Consider the following 15,156-nt stretch of genomic DNA (forward strand, 5'->3'; position numbering starts at 1 on the left):
ATATATGTAAATTTGAACATCTGCTGCCGTGTATTTATATTCCAGATCATAAAATTATGTGTTCAGTCAGTAAATCTGTTAGTAAATCTAGGTGAGGGTAATAATAATAATAATAATAATAATAATAATAATAATAATAATAATAATAATAATGATAATAATAAATAAATAAATAAAACAGGAGGCTACATACATATCTCACTTCTAGCGAAGGTTATATGTTGCCTAAAGAATTGGCTTGCCTGATTTAGAAGAAAATATAAGACGTTAACAAGAATTTCTTCCAACTTCTGTGATTTGAGGGGCTGTGGCCTGCCTTTCTCTGTTCCGACATTTGATTTGCAAATCTATTAAAGTCTATATCTTGGGAACCCCTTTGCTCTTGTGAATTAAACCATGATGTCATGTTATACAGTACATACAACATGAGAAAGGTCACATGTTTTGACAAGAAAGCATATTTGATTAATTTCTGTATTTCGAAATTTGCCTTACAAAAAAAAAATCCTGGTCGATTTCTATAGGAAATACTATATGTTTGCGCGGACATCCGTGCAATTTGGTGCGTAGGCACATTAATAACCGCATAGAAACTTCGGAGCCGCTGAAAACAAACCAAGACAGATTCTGTTTCCTTTATTAATTGAAGAGTTGTTACCACCTATTTTTAATACGATGCCGAAGAGTTGTGTGGTTGTTGGATGCCACAACCACGACAACATGAAAGACAAGCGGCTGTCATTTTTTTAACTTTCGAAGAGGCGTTTAAGCTCAGATAAGACAGAAAAGGGATAAGTGGCTTTCTGCTATACATGGGCAGCATGAAGAAGGGTCTAGTCCAGCAGACTCGAGAACCACCTGCAGCGAACATTTTATTCATGGTAAACATAGTTATACTTGCAGTATAAATTACAGTAAAACACAATTATAACTTAAAAAAAAAATAAGCACAATAGTGTAACACATTAGTAGTGCGAAGATTAATTTTATTAATAAGAGCATTATGCATTCATTTACTCAATGTGTTTTGTTTTTGTTTGTTTTTTTTTGTACTACTTACTAGTTTACCTACATTAACACCAGGTCCGTGACCCAGGTTCCTAGTTTAACCTAGGTACGAACCCAAATAAATAAATAAATACGGTAAAACACAGCCCAAAACAACGTTAACGAGGGCGCTAACCTACCGCTAGCCAACTCTCTCTCTCAGGGTGTGGTGCGAAGCTGGACACACTAGGGTTATGATGCAGTCAGAAACACAGACAGGGCACCCAATAAAGAGTATTACAAATTAAAAACTGAACAACAAATAAACACTAACATTACAATCCCTTGTGGGACACTGCTGTTGTACCCTTGAGCAAGGCAGTGTACTTTACCAACGTTCCTCCATTAAAATTAACCAAACTTATACTGTATATAGATGTATGACTGTTTTACTGTATGACTTTAATATTGTAAGATTTCATAAAATGAAGAGCTTCGATTTTGGGGGGCTTTCTTAAGTCCTAGCTATTATTATTATTATTATTATTATTATTATTATTATTATTATTATTATTATGACCCAGAAAATAGTTTTCTATTATTTTGGGGGCACGTATTTTGTCAATATAATTAGCCATGTCCACCGGTCGTATGTTACACAGCTTGACAACGTTGTTTTCAGCGGCTACCGGTTGTTATGCGGAAGTCACTTGACTCCGCGCAAACCTATTGGATGTGCAGGAATTGTGAAGAATCATAGCAATCCTGCAAGACCTGTATTCATGCCCGCATGGGAATCCTGCAGGAATCATGACACTTCTACATGCAGGTATTAAATTAACCCGATTATTTATTTATTTATTTATTTTTTAAAGGTAGGGTTTATTTTAAAATGTATAGACCTGGGCAATAAAAACAATTAATGAGCAAGAGAGACTTGCAGTATTCATTTTTCTTTTAGAAAAAGTACTACACTGAACGGGTACTATTAGGGTTAAAGTAGGCTACTATTAAAAAAAATCCTCAATCGTAGTCCATTGACTTTCATTGAGAGTCTCAAACAACACTATCTTTATTATCCACAAGAGGGCGATGTTACTCTATATTTCAGGCAGTTAATCTCAGAAATCCCTCTGGTGCTTTTCGGTCTACCAGACCCGGATTAACTGGTCAACATAGGAATTTTAATGGACATCTGCTTGCTTTATCAGTCGTTTTTATTATCCTAGGTGCAAATAAAAGTATTTTGAAGCTCATGACATCAGTGGGGGTATATAAACAAACTGCCCTTTTTATACCTGTCAACACTGAGTTTTCAAAATAAGGGCTCTTTTGTAAACTGAAATCTTACTGGCCTGAATTGAAGTGAATACCTACATAAGGCACACAACTACTGTATTCCACTTTATTATTTGGTAAAACGATAGACTGTGATACAGTACTTTTCTAATATTTGATTTGTTTAGAAACTGAAATTTACTTTGGCTTTAAAAAAGAAAAGACCACTAATGTAGGTGTACACAAAGAAAAGGTAACGGGACGAACTTTCTTTTTGGTGCGGAAAATAACGGTAATAGTATTACTCCTGTTAAAAATCTAACGTGTCGTATTACCTAGTTATTGACAAAAGTAATATTATTGCAGTAACGTGTCACCTCCAATGCTGATGCTAGATGATTTAATAAATGACAAACTACTGATGATTAAATTAGAGATGAACCACCAAATACTTTATAAAAACAAAAAATGAGATATCAAGAAACTATAAACCAGACACACTGGTGATTAAAATATATATATTCTTACCCTTTATTGACAAAGGGGGGAGGGGGGGGGGAGGATGATGACACAGGTACAGTATGCAAAAGGCTACCAAATAGTTATTCCCTGCAGTCTGTGACATAATTTGTTTATTTTAAACATATTTCTTTAACCAATTAAGCAAATCTGTTCTTGCTTCTTCGATAAAAGGTTTATCTTTGGGGTTGACATCCTCCCTCTTGCGGTGGACAAAGCCGTGTGTTTGGCCGGGGAATATTTTTACATTAAAATCAACTGAACAGCTTTCTTGTAGTTTCTTCTGAAGGGTGGTCACCTAAAAAAAATAAAGGGTGATGGAGAAAAGGTTAAGGCATTATCTAGCTTTATACAGTGCCTTGCAAAAGTATTCAGACCCCTGACCAATTCTCTCATATTACTGAATTACAAATGGTACATTGAAATTTCGTTCTGTTTGATATTTTATTTTAAAACACTGAAACTCAAAATCAATTATTGTAAGGTGACATTGGTTTTATGTTGGGAAATATTTTTAAGAAAAATAAAAAACTGAAATATCTTGCTTGCATAAGTATTCAACCCCCACACATTAATATTTGGTAGAGCCACCTTTCGCTGCTATAACAGCTTTAAGTCTTTTGGGGTAAGTATGTACCAGCTTTGCACACAGTGTCGGAGTGATTTTGGCCCATTCTTCTTGGCAGATTTGCTCCAGGTTGTTCAGGTTGGTTGGACTACGCTCGTGGACCGCAATTTTCAAATAGTGCCACAGATTCTCAATGGGATTGAGATCAGGACTTTGACTGGGCCACTGTAGGACATTCACCTTTTTGTTCATGAGCCACTCCAATGTTGCTTTGGCCTTGTGCTTGGGATCATTGTCCTGCTAAAAGGTGAATTTCCTCCCAAGCTTCAGTTTTTTAGCGGACTGAAGCAGGTTCTCTTGCAGTATTTCCCTGTATTTTGCTCCATCCATTCTTCCTTCAGTTTTAACAATATGCCCAGTCCCTGCTGATGAGAAGCATCCCCACAGCATGATGCTGCCACCACCATACTTCACTGTAGGGATGGTGTGTCTTGAGGCATGGGCAGTGTTAGGTTTGCGCCACACATAGCGCTTTGAGTTTTGGCCAAAAAGCTCTATCTTGGTCTCATCTGACCACAAAACCTTTTCCCACATCGCAGCTGGGTCACTCTCATGCTTTCTGGCAAACTCCAAACGTGCTTTCAGATGGTACTTTTTGAGTAACGGCTTCTTTCTTGCCACCCTCCCATACAGGCCAGTGTTATGCAGAGCTCTTGATATGGTTGACTGGTGCACCATTACTCCACTCCCAGCCACTGAACTCTGTAGCTCCTTCAAAGTGATTTTTGGCCTCTCTGTGGCTTCTCTCACAAGTCTCCTTCTTGTATGAGCGCTGAGTTTTGAGGGACGGCCTTTTCTTGGCAGTGCCTGGGTGGTGTGATGCAGCTTCCACTTCCTGATTATTGATCCAACTGTGCTCACTGGGATATCTAAACACTTGGATATTATTTTGTACCCTTTCCCTAATCTATGCATTTGTATTACTTTATCTCTAACTTCTGTAGAATGCTCTTTGGTCTTCATTTTCCTTCAGATTCACAGCCTGACCAAAGATCCTTCAACAGTGAGGTTTTTATCCAGGAAATGTGACAGCAACTTTAATGGTTCACAGGTGGAGGCCAATGGTAAGGTAATTGTGTCCTAGTTAGGGCAATTATTTCATCGGTGTAAACTGGGAGCTTCCACAGCACGGGTTGAATACTTATGCAAGCAAGATATTTCAGTTTTTTATTTTTCTTAAAAATATTTCCCTACATAAAACCAATGTCACCTTACAATAATTGATTTTGAGTTTCAGTGTTTTAAAATAAAATATCAAACAGAACGAAATTTCAATGTACCATTTGTAATTCAGTAATATGGGAGATTTGGTCAGGGGTCTGAATACTTTTGCAAGGCACTGTATATATATATATATATATATATATATATATATATATATATATATATATATATATATATATATATATATATATACAGTACTGTGCAAAAGTTTTAGGCAGGTGTGAAAAAATGCTGTAAAGTAAGAATGCTTTCAAAAATAGACATGTTAATAGATTATATTTATCAATTAACTAAATGCAAAGTGAGTGAACAGAAGAAAAATCTAAATCAAATCCATATTTGGTGTGACCACCCTTTGCCTTCAAAACAGCATCAATTCTTCTAGGTACACTTGCACAAAGTCAGGGATTTTGTAGGCATATAGTCAGGTGTATGATTAAACAATTAAACCAAACAGGTGCTAATGATCATCAAGTCAATATGTAGGTTGAAACACAATCATTAACTGAAACAGAAACAGATGTGTAGGAGGAATAAAACTGGGTGAGGAACAGCCAAACTCAGCTAACAAGGTGAGGATGCTGAAGACAGTTTACTGTCAAAAGTCATACACCATGGCAAGACTGAGCACAGCAACAAGACACCAGGTAGTTATACTGCATCAGCAAGGTCTCTCCCAGGCAGAAATTTCAAGGCAGACAGGGGTTTCCAGATGTGCTGTCCAAGCTCTTTTGAAGAAGCACAAAGAACGCTGAGGACCGTAGACGCAGTGGTCGGCCAAGGAAACTTACTGCAGCAGATGAAAGACACATCATGCTTACTTCCCTTCGCAATCGGAAGATGTCCAGCAGTGCCATCAGCTCAGAATTGGCAGAAAACAGTGGGACCCTGGTACACCCATCTACTGTCCGGAGAAGTCTGGTCAGAAGTGGCCTTCATGGAAGACTTGCGGCCAAAAAGCCATACCTCCGACGTGGAAACAAGGCCAAGCGACTCAACTATGCACGAAAACACAGGAACTGGGGTGCAGAAAAATGGCAGCAGGTGCTCTGGACTGATGAGTCAAAATTTGAAATATTTGGCTGTAGCAGAAGGCAGTTTGTTCGCCGAAGGGCTGGAGAGCGGTACACGAATGAGTGTCTGCAGGCAACAGTGAAGCATGGTGGAGGTTCCTTGCAAGTTTGGGGCTGCATTTCTGCAAATGGAGTTGGGGATTTGGTCAGAATTAATGGTCTCCTCAATGCTGAGAAGTACAGGCAGATACTTATCCATCATGCAATACCATCAGGGAGGCATCTGATTGGCCCCAAATTTATTCTGCAGCATGACAACGACCCCAAACATACAGCGAAAGTCATTAAGAACTATCTTCAGCGTAAAGAAGAACAAGGAGTCCTGGAAGTGATGGTATGGCCCCCACAGAGCCCTGATCTCAACATCATCGAGTCTGTCTGGGATTACATGAAGAGAGAGAAGCAACTGAGGCTGCCTAAATCCACAGAAGAACTGTGGTTAGTTCTCCAAGATGTTTAGGCCAACCTACCTGCCGAGGTCCTTCAAAAACTGTGTGCAAGTGTACCTAGAAGAATTGATGCTGTTTTGGAAAAGCGGAAAAGCGTCTATAGATGAAAAACTTCCACCCATGTAATACAAATAAGTAATTGGGGAAGGACTGGATGAGTCATATTTGTATGTGTTTAGTATATACCACTTTTAGTATCATAAAATAGTGTTGATTATAAACAGCTACCTCACTCGAACTTTGTAAATCTTAATGTTACTTCACATTTGATACTGAGATATTCAACATGCATTCAAATAACTATATTATTATTATAATTGTTAAAGCATCATGAATGAAAATAGGCTATTCCTTGTGATGTTTATCTTTTTATGTACATTTAATACATATAGATTTTTGTTATTTACAGTTTTACGCTTGTTGTGGATGCTACCACCTGTTCCAATGGCTTGTCAACAGCCGTCATTCTTGAGATCAATATCAGGGTCTACTATACATTATGTACAGGAATACATTTATGTAAGCACTGCTAGTGAGGTAAGATGTATATTATTATAGGTGCATCTAAAACTAAATAGTAAAAAAGAAGTCTACCAACCTGATCAAGTGGAATGACAGAATCATTTTCACCAAAAATAAATAATGTTGGGCTGTGCAAATTATATCTATGTTCACTGTCACGAATTATTCCTGTAAATAAATAAAACAAGTGTTATTGTTGTTTTTGTTTTTTGATAAAGAAATGAAATAGCTTGACGGATTACTGTGACAAGACTCACCATAAACAGAAACTCCAGCTTTCAGTTCTGGGTAGTGCAGAATCAAGTGATGAGTAGCCACTCCACCCCAGCAGAAGCCAATCACAGCGATCTTGGTGACATTGCATTGCTCTTTCAGATATTTCAAGACTACATCAGCTTCTCTGGAAAAAAATGAATAGAAGCCATTATTATGGTAAGCACTTTTGACCAGCATTGTTAAAAGTGACATTAAACATTAGAACCACTGGTTTTGACACAGAGAGAAAGAACAAATGCATGCTAGTTCTGATGTGCCATCTTAAAACTTAAATAAAAAGACAGCTTCATGAAAAAAGACAACTTAACGAGTAATACAGGTGGCATTTTGACTTGCATCCGCAATTATTTGCACTGCACTACATCTACCCCTTTATGTCACTGTTATCAATTAACACAATATCATGAAATTGCAATTTTGTATGTGCTTTTTTCACCCCTGTTGGGGTGTCAAAATGTTCGAGCAGTGGTTTTATAACAACACACTATTCCATCTGTTTGGTTCCATTATGTAAGGATTGTGGAAGCAACTGTAATCATTTTTACTATTTATCTTAATCCATGCTGACCACAGTGAGTAAATTCAATCAAACTTATTTCTTGTATTTACATTATTCAAAGATTAGCATTCTAAGATTATTAGTAATACACAATAACAGTTATTGCAATTGAACCTCTAGACTAGGCATAATGGTCATCTAGTTTAAATACAGTTATAATGTAGGTGCGCGATCTATCTGAACTGGAGACCATTCTATCAGGACAGGAGTGAAGGACTGTTATTGTGAACCTCCATAACCCTTATTTTAAACATACAGTTTAACCCTTCACTGTTAGCACTTTCAAACGTTCTTATAAATCAAGGCTCTTGTCCCTGAACTTACTTGTTTATTTTAGTTGGTTGCTTGTCTTTAAGCCATTCTTGAAATGTTGACCAGTCATTAGTGGGGTTCCAAGGATCCTTCCCAACAAAAAAGTCAGGACAGATGGCCCTTTAATCAAAGACACATAAAAGTTCGACTAATGGTACAAAGTTGGCTTTTTTGAGTCAAATGAAGTGCAGGAACAGTTTTACAGTAAAATAGTCACATAAATAATCATAGATATTTAGTGTTTATTAAAGTTATGCTCTACAATATACGATTTACAGTAATATGTTCAAAAAAAGGAAAATCATTCAAAGTGTTTACATGTATCCATTTTGTGCAAGCATATCGGTCATGTATCTTGTGTTAGGAAGTCGCCATCCAAAAATATCTTGTATCACTATGACTGCTTTTTCGGTTTTGACTGATGGTTTTGTTAGATATGCATTGATGTGTTCAATTTGTACTTCTTTTCCTCTTCCTCCATAGTCCATCTTGTCTCCAATGTCACAGGGGCAAGGTGCAGCCTCATTTGCCATCTTTAAAACAAAACAGGACAAAGTATAGTTGTAATGTAACACAGCCTGTGTATGGGAATTGTCTGTTTATTTGTATATGTGCCTGGCAGTTTATATATCCCTGGCAGTTCAATATTTATACAAACATTGTCTCACCATATCAGTATCAAATCAGGATTGATTAAAGCCCGGTGTCACAGGAAATTGGTAGACTGTGAAAAAAGTAGATATCACCTATACTGCGAATGCTTGAATTTCTGAAGTTTAACTGGAGAGTTCTCGCCAGTTGGCATTTTCTAACTATAAACTTTAATCGTTGACCACCCTGTAGATCGGTCTTTTGTTTTAAATGTATTACCATAACATTTTAAAACATAGCAAACTGTTTTAAACTTTAAAATGATGTCAGAATCTTTATTAAAAGCTACAATTTATGTAAACAAAGTATTTTTCTAATGTACGCTACAGACATAAATCACTTTACCGTGAAATTAATTAATATAATGCTGTATTTTTAGTTTTTATCTATTATCATTTAGCCTAATCATAGTAGTTAATTTCAGTGCAAATGGAAGCGTCCTAGTGCCAATGAAAAAAAAAAATGAAAAAAAAAAATCTCCTAGCTAGGAGACAAAAAGTTCTACGTAGGACTTTTTATCGCCTAGCTAGGCCTTTTTATCTCCTAGCTAGGCCTTTTTATCTCCTAGCTAGGACTTTTTATCGCCTAGCTAGGCCTTTTTATCTCCTAGCTAGGCCTTTTTATCTCCTAGCTAGGACTTTTTATCGCCTAGCTAGGCCTTTTTATCTCCTAGCTAGGACTTTTTATCTCCTAGCTAGGAGAAAAAAGGTCCTACGTAGGACTTTTTATCGCCTAGATAGGCCTTTTTATCTCCTAGCTAGGAGAAAAAAAGTAGTAAGTAGGACTTTTTTTCTCCTAGCTAGGAGATTTTTTTGTTCATTTTTTTTTTTTCATTGGCACTAGGACGCTTCCGTAAGTGCACTATCCGCAACCGTTTTAGTTTTTGATTGCTGTCTGAGTCTAAATGCCACTGGATTGTAACTCGACGTATGTGATCCAATGAAACATTGCAGGTTGTACAAAATAGTTTTCCACCACTAGCATGCAAAAGTGATCCGCTGCACTAATTATTGTAGATTTTTGTAATTAATTTTGGACACTCGCAATATGTTCACTCGCTTAACAATATCAGTTTAGATCTCCGAGGATACTAAACCTGCCCCGGATGGTTACTGGCTGCTGTTAAGTGTCAATCAATCCTGTCCAGTTTTATTTTTGAAATTGAAACAAGCTCATAATCACATCAGGAACCTGGACTGATACACATAACTTAATTGGATTTAAGTGCAGGGTAAAATTTCACAAAATAGACAGTTCTCACGGTGAAGAATTAATTTCACGGTCCATGTCACGTTTTTCACAACCGTGAAAAAGGTAGGGCCTTAGTAACGTACTGTACAAGTGTAAATGAATCCACGTGGGCGAAACGCTTCTCTGAGCACTCCAGTATGTCACGCATTTTTGGTTGCGACGTGGCATATAGATTGATTAGGCCTATACATGTATGAAAGAGATATTTTACATATCTTGGTTGTGATGTGGGCAGTACGTCAATTAATAATAAATCCACATACATGTATGAAAGTGATATTATACATATTCAATTATACATATTCAATGCTTGATCCTATTTGTATATTTCCGGTAGATGATCATATTAGGAGATCGCCATGAATGCAGTGTTTTGGAATGTTGCTGCTGAGCTAAAGACAGACCTACCTCGGTGCAGTAACAAACATTTTCACACAAAATCTTAACAAAATAAGAGAAATGGCGACATCGAAGGCACGAGGACCTATTTTCCGATAAATATATATATTTTTTTCATGTTTGTGGATCAGATGCACGAGACAAGCGCTGTTTAGGGTTATTATTATTATTATTATTATTATTTATTTCTTAGCAGACGCCCTTATCCAGGGCGACTTACAATCGCAAGCAAATACAAATACATTCAAGTGTTACAATATAAGTCATACAATAAGAACAAGAAATACAATAATTCTCAAGTGTGACAAACCACAATTCAATAATACAGCAGATAATAGTGAAAGTTACATCAGGATATGATTAAATAGTGATAGTTACATCAGGATATGATTAAGTACAAAATACTACAGATTAAACACTTGGCAGATTACAATATTCTGAGGTACAGGATTAAATGCAGTAAAATAGGGGGCAGATAAGAGCAAAATAAAGCATATTTAAATGAAGGGTGATAGTGTCCCAGGATACAACAGAGGAGTTCTACAGGTGCTGTTTGAAGAGGTGAGTCTTAAGGAGGCGCCGGAATGTGGTCAGGGACTGGGCAGTCCTGACATCTGTAGGAAGGTCGTTCCACCACTGCGGAGCAAGGGTGGAGAAGGAGCGGGCTCGGGAGGCAGGGGAGCGTAGCGGAGGTGGAGCCAGTCTTCTAGTGCAGGCGGGGCGGAGAGGTCGAGTGGGGGTGTAGGGAGAGATGAGGGTCTGGAGGTAGCTGGGTGCAGTCTGATCAAGGCATCTGTAGGCTAGTACAAGAGTCTTGAACTGGATGCGAGCGGTGATCGGGAGCCAGTGGAGCGAGCGGAGTAGTGGAGTAGCGTGGGCGAAGCGAGGTAGAGAGAACACCAGGCGAGCAGCAGAGTTCTGGATGAGCTGGAGCGGACGGGTGGCGGACGCAGGGAGGCCAGCCAGGAGGGAGTTGCAGTAGTCTAGGCGGGAGAGTACCAGGGCCTGGACCAGGAGCTGGGTAGCATAGTTGGTGAGGAAGGGTCGGATTCTTCGGATGTTGCTCAGGAAGAATCTGCAAGTGTGTGCCAGAGTGGAGATGTGCTGGGAATAAGAGAGGCAGGGGTCCAGGGTGACTCCAAGGTTCTTAGCTGAGGAAGAGGGAGAGAGTGTGGTAGATTCCAGAGGAACAGAGATAGAGAGATCAGAGGAGGGGGAGGAGGAGGGAAAGAAAAGGAGGTCAGATTTAGAGAGGTTGAGTTTGAGGTGATGCGAGTGCATCTAGGAGGAAATAGCAGACAGACAGGTAGAGATACGGGAGGAGATGGTGGAGTCAGAGGTGGGGAAGGAGAGGAAAATCTGAGCATCATCAGCATAGAAATGGTATGAGAAACCATAGGATGCGATGAGGGGGCCCAGGGAGTGGGTGTAGAGAGAGAACAGGAGAGGACCCAAGACTGACCCTTGGGGGACTCCAGTTAAGAGAGGGTGAGGTGTGGAGGTTGCTCCACGCCAGGTTACCTGGTAAGTGCGATTGTAGAGGTAGGAGGAGAACCAGGCCAGAGCAGTGCCAGAGATCCCCAGGTCAGCAAGAGATGATAGTAGAATAGAGTGATCAACAGTGTCAAAGGCAGCAGAGAGGTCGAGGAGAATTAGGACAGAGGAGAGAGAGGCAGCTCGGGCACATTTAAGTGAGTTGGTGACAGACAGGAGGGCGGTTTCAGTGGAGTGAGCAGAGCGGAAGCCAGATTGGAGAGGGTCAAGCAGAGAGTGGTTGGACAGGAAAGCAGAGAGCTGGCGGTGTACAGTCCGCTCGAGGGTTTTGGAGAGGAAGGGTAGGAGGGAGACAGGACGGTAGCTCTGGAGGGAGGTGGGGTCGAGGGTAGGTTTTTTGAGGAGGGGAGTGATAGAGGCTTATTTGAAGGCAGAGGGGAAGATGCCAGAAAGTAGAGAGGTGTTGAGGAGGGAGGAGATGAAGGGGAGTAGAGCAGGAGCAGCAGCTTTTTTTATGTTGGGTTTTTTATGTTTGGGTTATGTTGCCCTGGTGCCACCTTGCTGGCTATTCAAGCCACAGTGAACAACCCCATCTTGTGCCACATGAGCAGGGTACCTGAGACAAATAATTTGAATGTTTTTTTTTTCCTTTTTGTTTTCTTTTGCACATTTTCAATTAATATATATTTTTTGATTGCTTTTAGTCCGGTTGTATATATGGCCATAATTAATTCATTTTTTTATCCAATTTGTTAAAAAAAAATGTCCATTCCCTTCATGTTGAAGCTGTCAGTTTTGAGCTGGCTGTGCTACAATATTTTTTACAAACCATTTTTTTTTTCTAAAAAGCGTCTCTCTTTTTCTGTGTTTTTTGTTATCTGTATTGAACAGGATGAGTTTCAGACTATTTCGTTGTTTTTTTTTTATGAAAGCCTAGTGTGTGGACATTCATATCATGTATGACATGTACCTGTAACCTTTATAGTTAAAGAGTTATAGCCACAAATCTAACAACAGTAAAAATAAAACAGGCGAAAATAGCTGGGACCCTCAATTAAGGGCCAAACTCAGTACATCATACCCCCTTCAGGTAGACATTTCCTTGTTTTCTGAGCTAAAATCATGTGTACTACTTTTTAACCAATACCACAAAATAACACCACATAGGCTTTATTGACACAGTAATTGAATGTTGCTCAGTCATACTGACATGGTTAAATAAAAACAAAAGATCACTGGTGAGCCATATTGAATGCTATTATATAACAAAATGCATGGGTATGAAACAGCACTTCCAAACTTTCCTGTAAATCCTGCCTCGTATTTCTCAACTTGCTTAGTAACATTTCATTACAGTCAAACTCCTGGTATTGCCACCTTACGGTACTTATTATATTTAAATGTCCCTGACACAATATAATGGGAAATGGGGACAAGTTAATGTTTAATTGTCATATGCCCTATTAACATTTATCATGCCTGCCTGCTTTGTTGACACAGTTGAAGATTGTTGCTTAGTCACAGTGACATTGTTAAATACTACTAGGACGACGACGACTACTGTCTCTCTTGGCTCTCTGTACAAAGGCAAGAAGGAGAAACCAATATCCTAAACTGTAGCTCGATGGACTCGGGTATTAATAAATGTTTTTCAGTTTAAAAAACAAACAAACAAACAAACAAAAAAACTACTACTACTACTACTACTAATAATAATAATAATAATAATAATAATAATAATAATAATAATAATAATAATAATAATAATAATAAACAACTCTTCCCTTATGATACTGCACATGCACACTGACTACCATGAGTTCTATACACCCCTTTTTTTAAGAATGGGCCCCCTCTTGCGATATATATCAAGGAAATACCCTCTTACCTTGAATGTACTTGTTCGCTTAATTTGTTCTGTGGAATACTGCCCTGCTTCTAGTATGTGTATAGTTTTGTGAATAAGTTACGCCTTCTCTTCTCGCGACAAATTTGAGCAAGAACGGTAGTTTCGCAACAGCATCATTCATGGTTAGCGATAGAAATCAGTTTTTCTCTTGGAGTGAAGCCAATTTAGTAAATAGCCTAAATAAAGAAATACGGTACACAGTACCAACCCAATAACTCCAACTCCAAAGTGTGTTTCAATTGTATGCTTTGTAACAACTTGTTACTATATATATATATATATATATATATATATATATATATATATATATATATATATATATATATATATATATATAGTATAACAACTACTAAAAAACATTCTGGCATGCCGTGTTGAGTGAGCCGCAATAATATATATGCGCATACACACAGATTTCTACCAGTGCCGCACTGACAAATTAATAATTGTGATTTATCATTCCCACGCTGAGTTTCACACCCACAATTGGTATTTATATATCCCAATGCGTCCTGAAATTTTGTGCGGTATATTTGTAAAAATGTTATATATATATATATATATATATATATATATATATATATATATATATATATATATATATATATATATATATATATATATTTCAGATGAACACGAACTGAACACCCAAAAAAACAAAACAAAACAGTTTCTGATGCGAACACTGAAGCAATTATGTCTGAAGTTCATACACGGAAAAAATCTATAGATGCATAGATAGATATTACAAATTTGAATTTTACAGAAGTGCAGCCATTTACAATAACATGACAAATAAAATGTCAGCATCAGTTAATATACACAAATCTAAAGTATATGTTTACATGTCAAAGAAACAGATCGTGATTAGAGATATTAATATGTGTGATCTCTTGCAGACACAGTAGGCCTGTTTTGGAAGTCACAGACATACACACACACACACACACACACACACACACACACACACACACACACACACACACACACACTCCTTCCCATTTATCAACTGCATTAATATCAAATATAATATGGTTTTAAATCCAGTTTAATAATTTTGAATAAGCACGTTATAAAATCACCAAGTACCATCAAAAATGTAAACAATTTACTGTATCTATTTTTACAGTCAAGTGTGCAAAATAGTATACCAGTCTGTTATGCAAAACACTATTTAAATGCCTCCATATAACTGTTCAGTTACAATATGTATGTTAAAATAACAACAATTATTAAATAAAAGGCACCGCTGGGATTCGAACCCAGGATCTCCTGTTTACTAGACAGGCGCTTTAACCAACTAAGCCACGGCGCCGTATTGGGTGTCAGCGTCTTCTGTTGTTGGCTGTAATAAAAAGTCAAAGCTTTCAAATGGTGCACACAAATCAATTCACGAATGAGCACTTACAAATTAGTTCACGAATGACCGCCTAGCCACGATTAATGTGATACTACGGTATGGTTTGACTCACTATATCTTATCTCCCCATGTGCCTTTATTTTACATAGATTATTATCTCGCCGTACGCGTCCCTTTACAACACAACATGCGGTACTACAAGTCTTGCACACAGAAGTCAATGCCTTTCTTACACAGTTAAACTTGACCGATCAGTTGCAATGGT

The 15,156-nt window shown here is 38.0% G+C and overlaps 1 protein-coding gene and 1 non-coding gene across 2 annotated transcripts; both read right to left on the reverse strand.

Moving 5' to 3' along the window:
- Positions 1-2,763: 2,763 nt before the first annotated feature.
- On the reverse strand, positions 2,764-13,588 carry cmbl (carboxymethylenebutenolidase homolog (Pseudomonas)). Its single transcript, XM_033998423.3, has 6 exons — positions 13,511-13,588; positions 8,146-8,360; positions 7,840-7,947; positions 6,938-7,080; positions 6,757-6,848; positions 2,764-3,082 (listed from the first exon to the last, which is right to left on the reverse strand). Exons 2-6 carry the CDS (start codon positions 8,358-8,360, stop codon positions 2,903-2,905), a joined length of 738 nt encoding a protein of 245 aa, XP_033854314.3. The 5' UTR covers positions 13,511-13,588; the 3' UTR covers positions 2,764-2,902.
- Positions 13,589-14,772: 1,184 nt separating this feature from the next.
- Positions 14,773-14,846, reverse strand: trnat-agu (transfer RNA threonine (anticodon AGU)). Its single transcript has one exon. It is a non-coding gene; the product is annotated as a tRNA-Thr (tRNA).
- Positions 14,847-15,156: the final 310 nt, after the last annotated feature.

The sequence above is a fragment of the Acipenser ruthenus genome, chromosome 4 (assembly GCF_902713425.1).
Source record: "Acipenser ruthenus chromosome 4, fAciRut3.2 maternal haplotype, whole genome shotgun sequence".
Lineage (NCBI taxonomy): Eukaryota > Metazoa > Chordata > Actinopteri > Acipenseriformes > Acipenseridae > Acipenser > Acipenser ruthenus.

Excerpts from the sequence above, each read along its gene's own strand:
- cmbl (XM_033998423.3), bottom strand. The coding sequence starts at position 8,360 with ATGGCAAATGAGGCTGCACCTTGCCCCTGTGACATTGGAGACAAGATG. Across the intron at positions 6,849-6,937 it reads AGCTGGAGTTTCTGTTTATG|GAATAATTCGTGACAGTGAA; the intron begins GTGAGTCTTGTC and ends ATTTATTTACAG. Across the intron at positions 3,083-6,756 it reads CTGTCATTCCACTTGATCAG|GTGACCACCCTTCAGAAGAA; the intron begins GTTGGTAGACTT and ends TATTTTTTTTAG.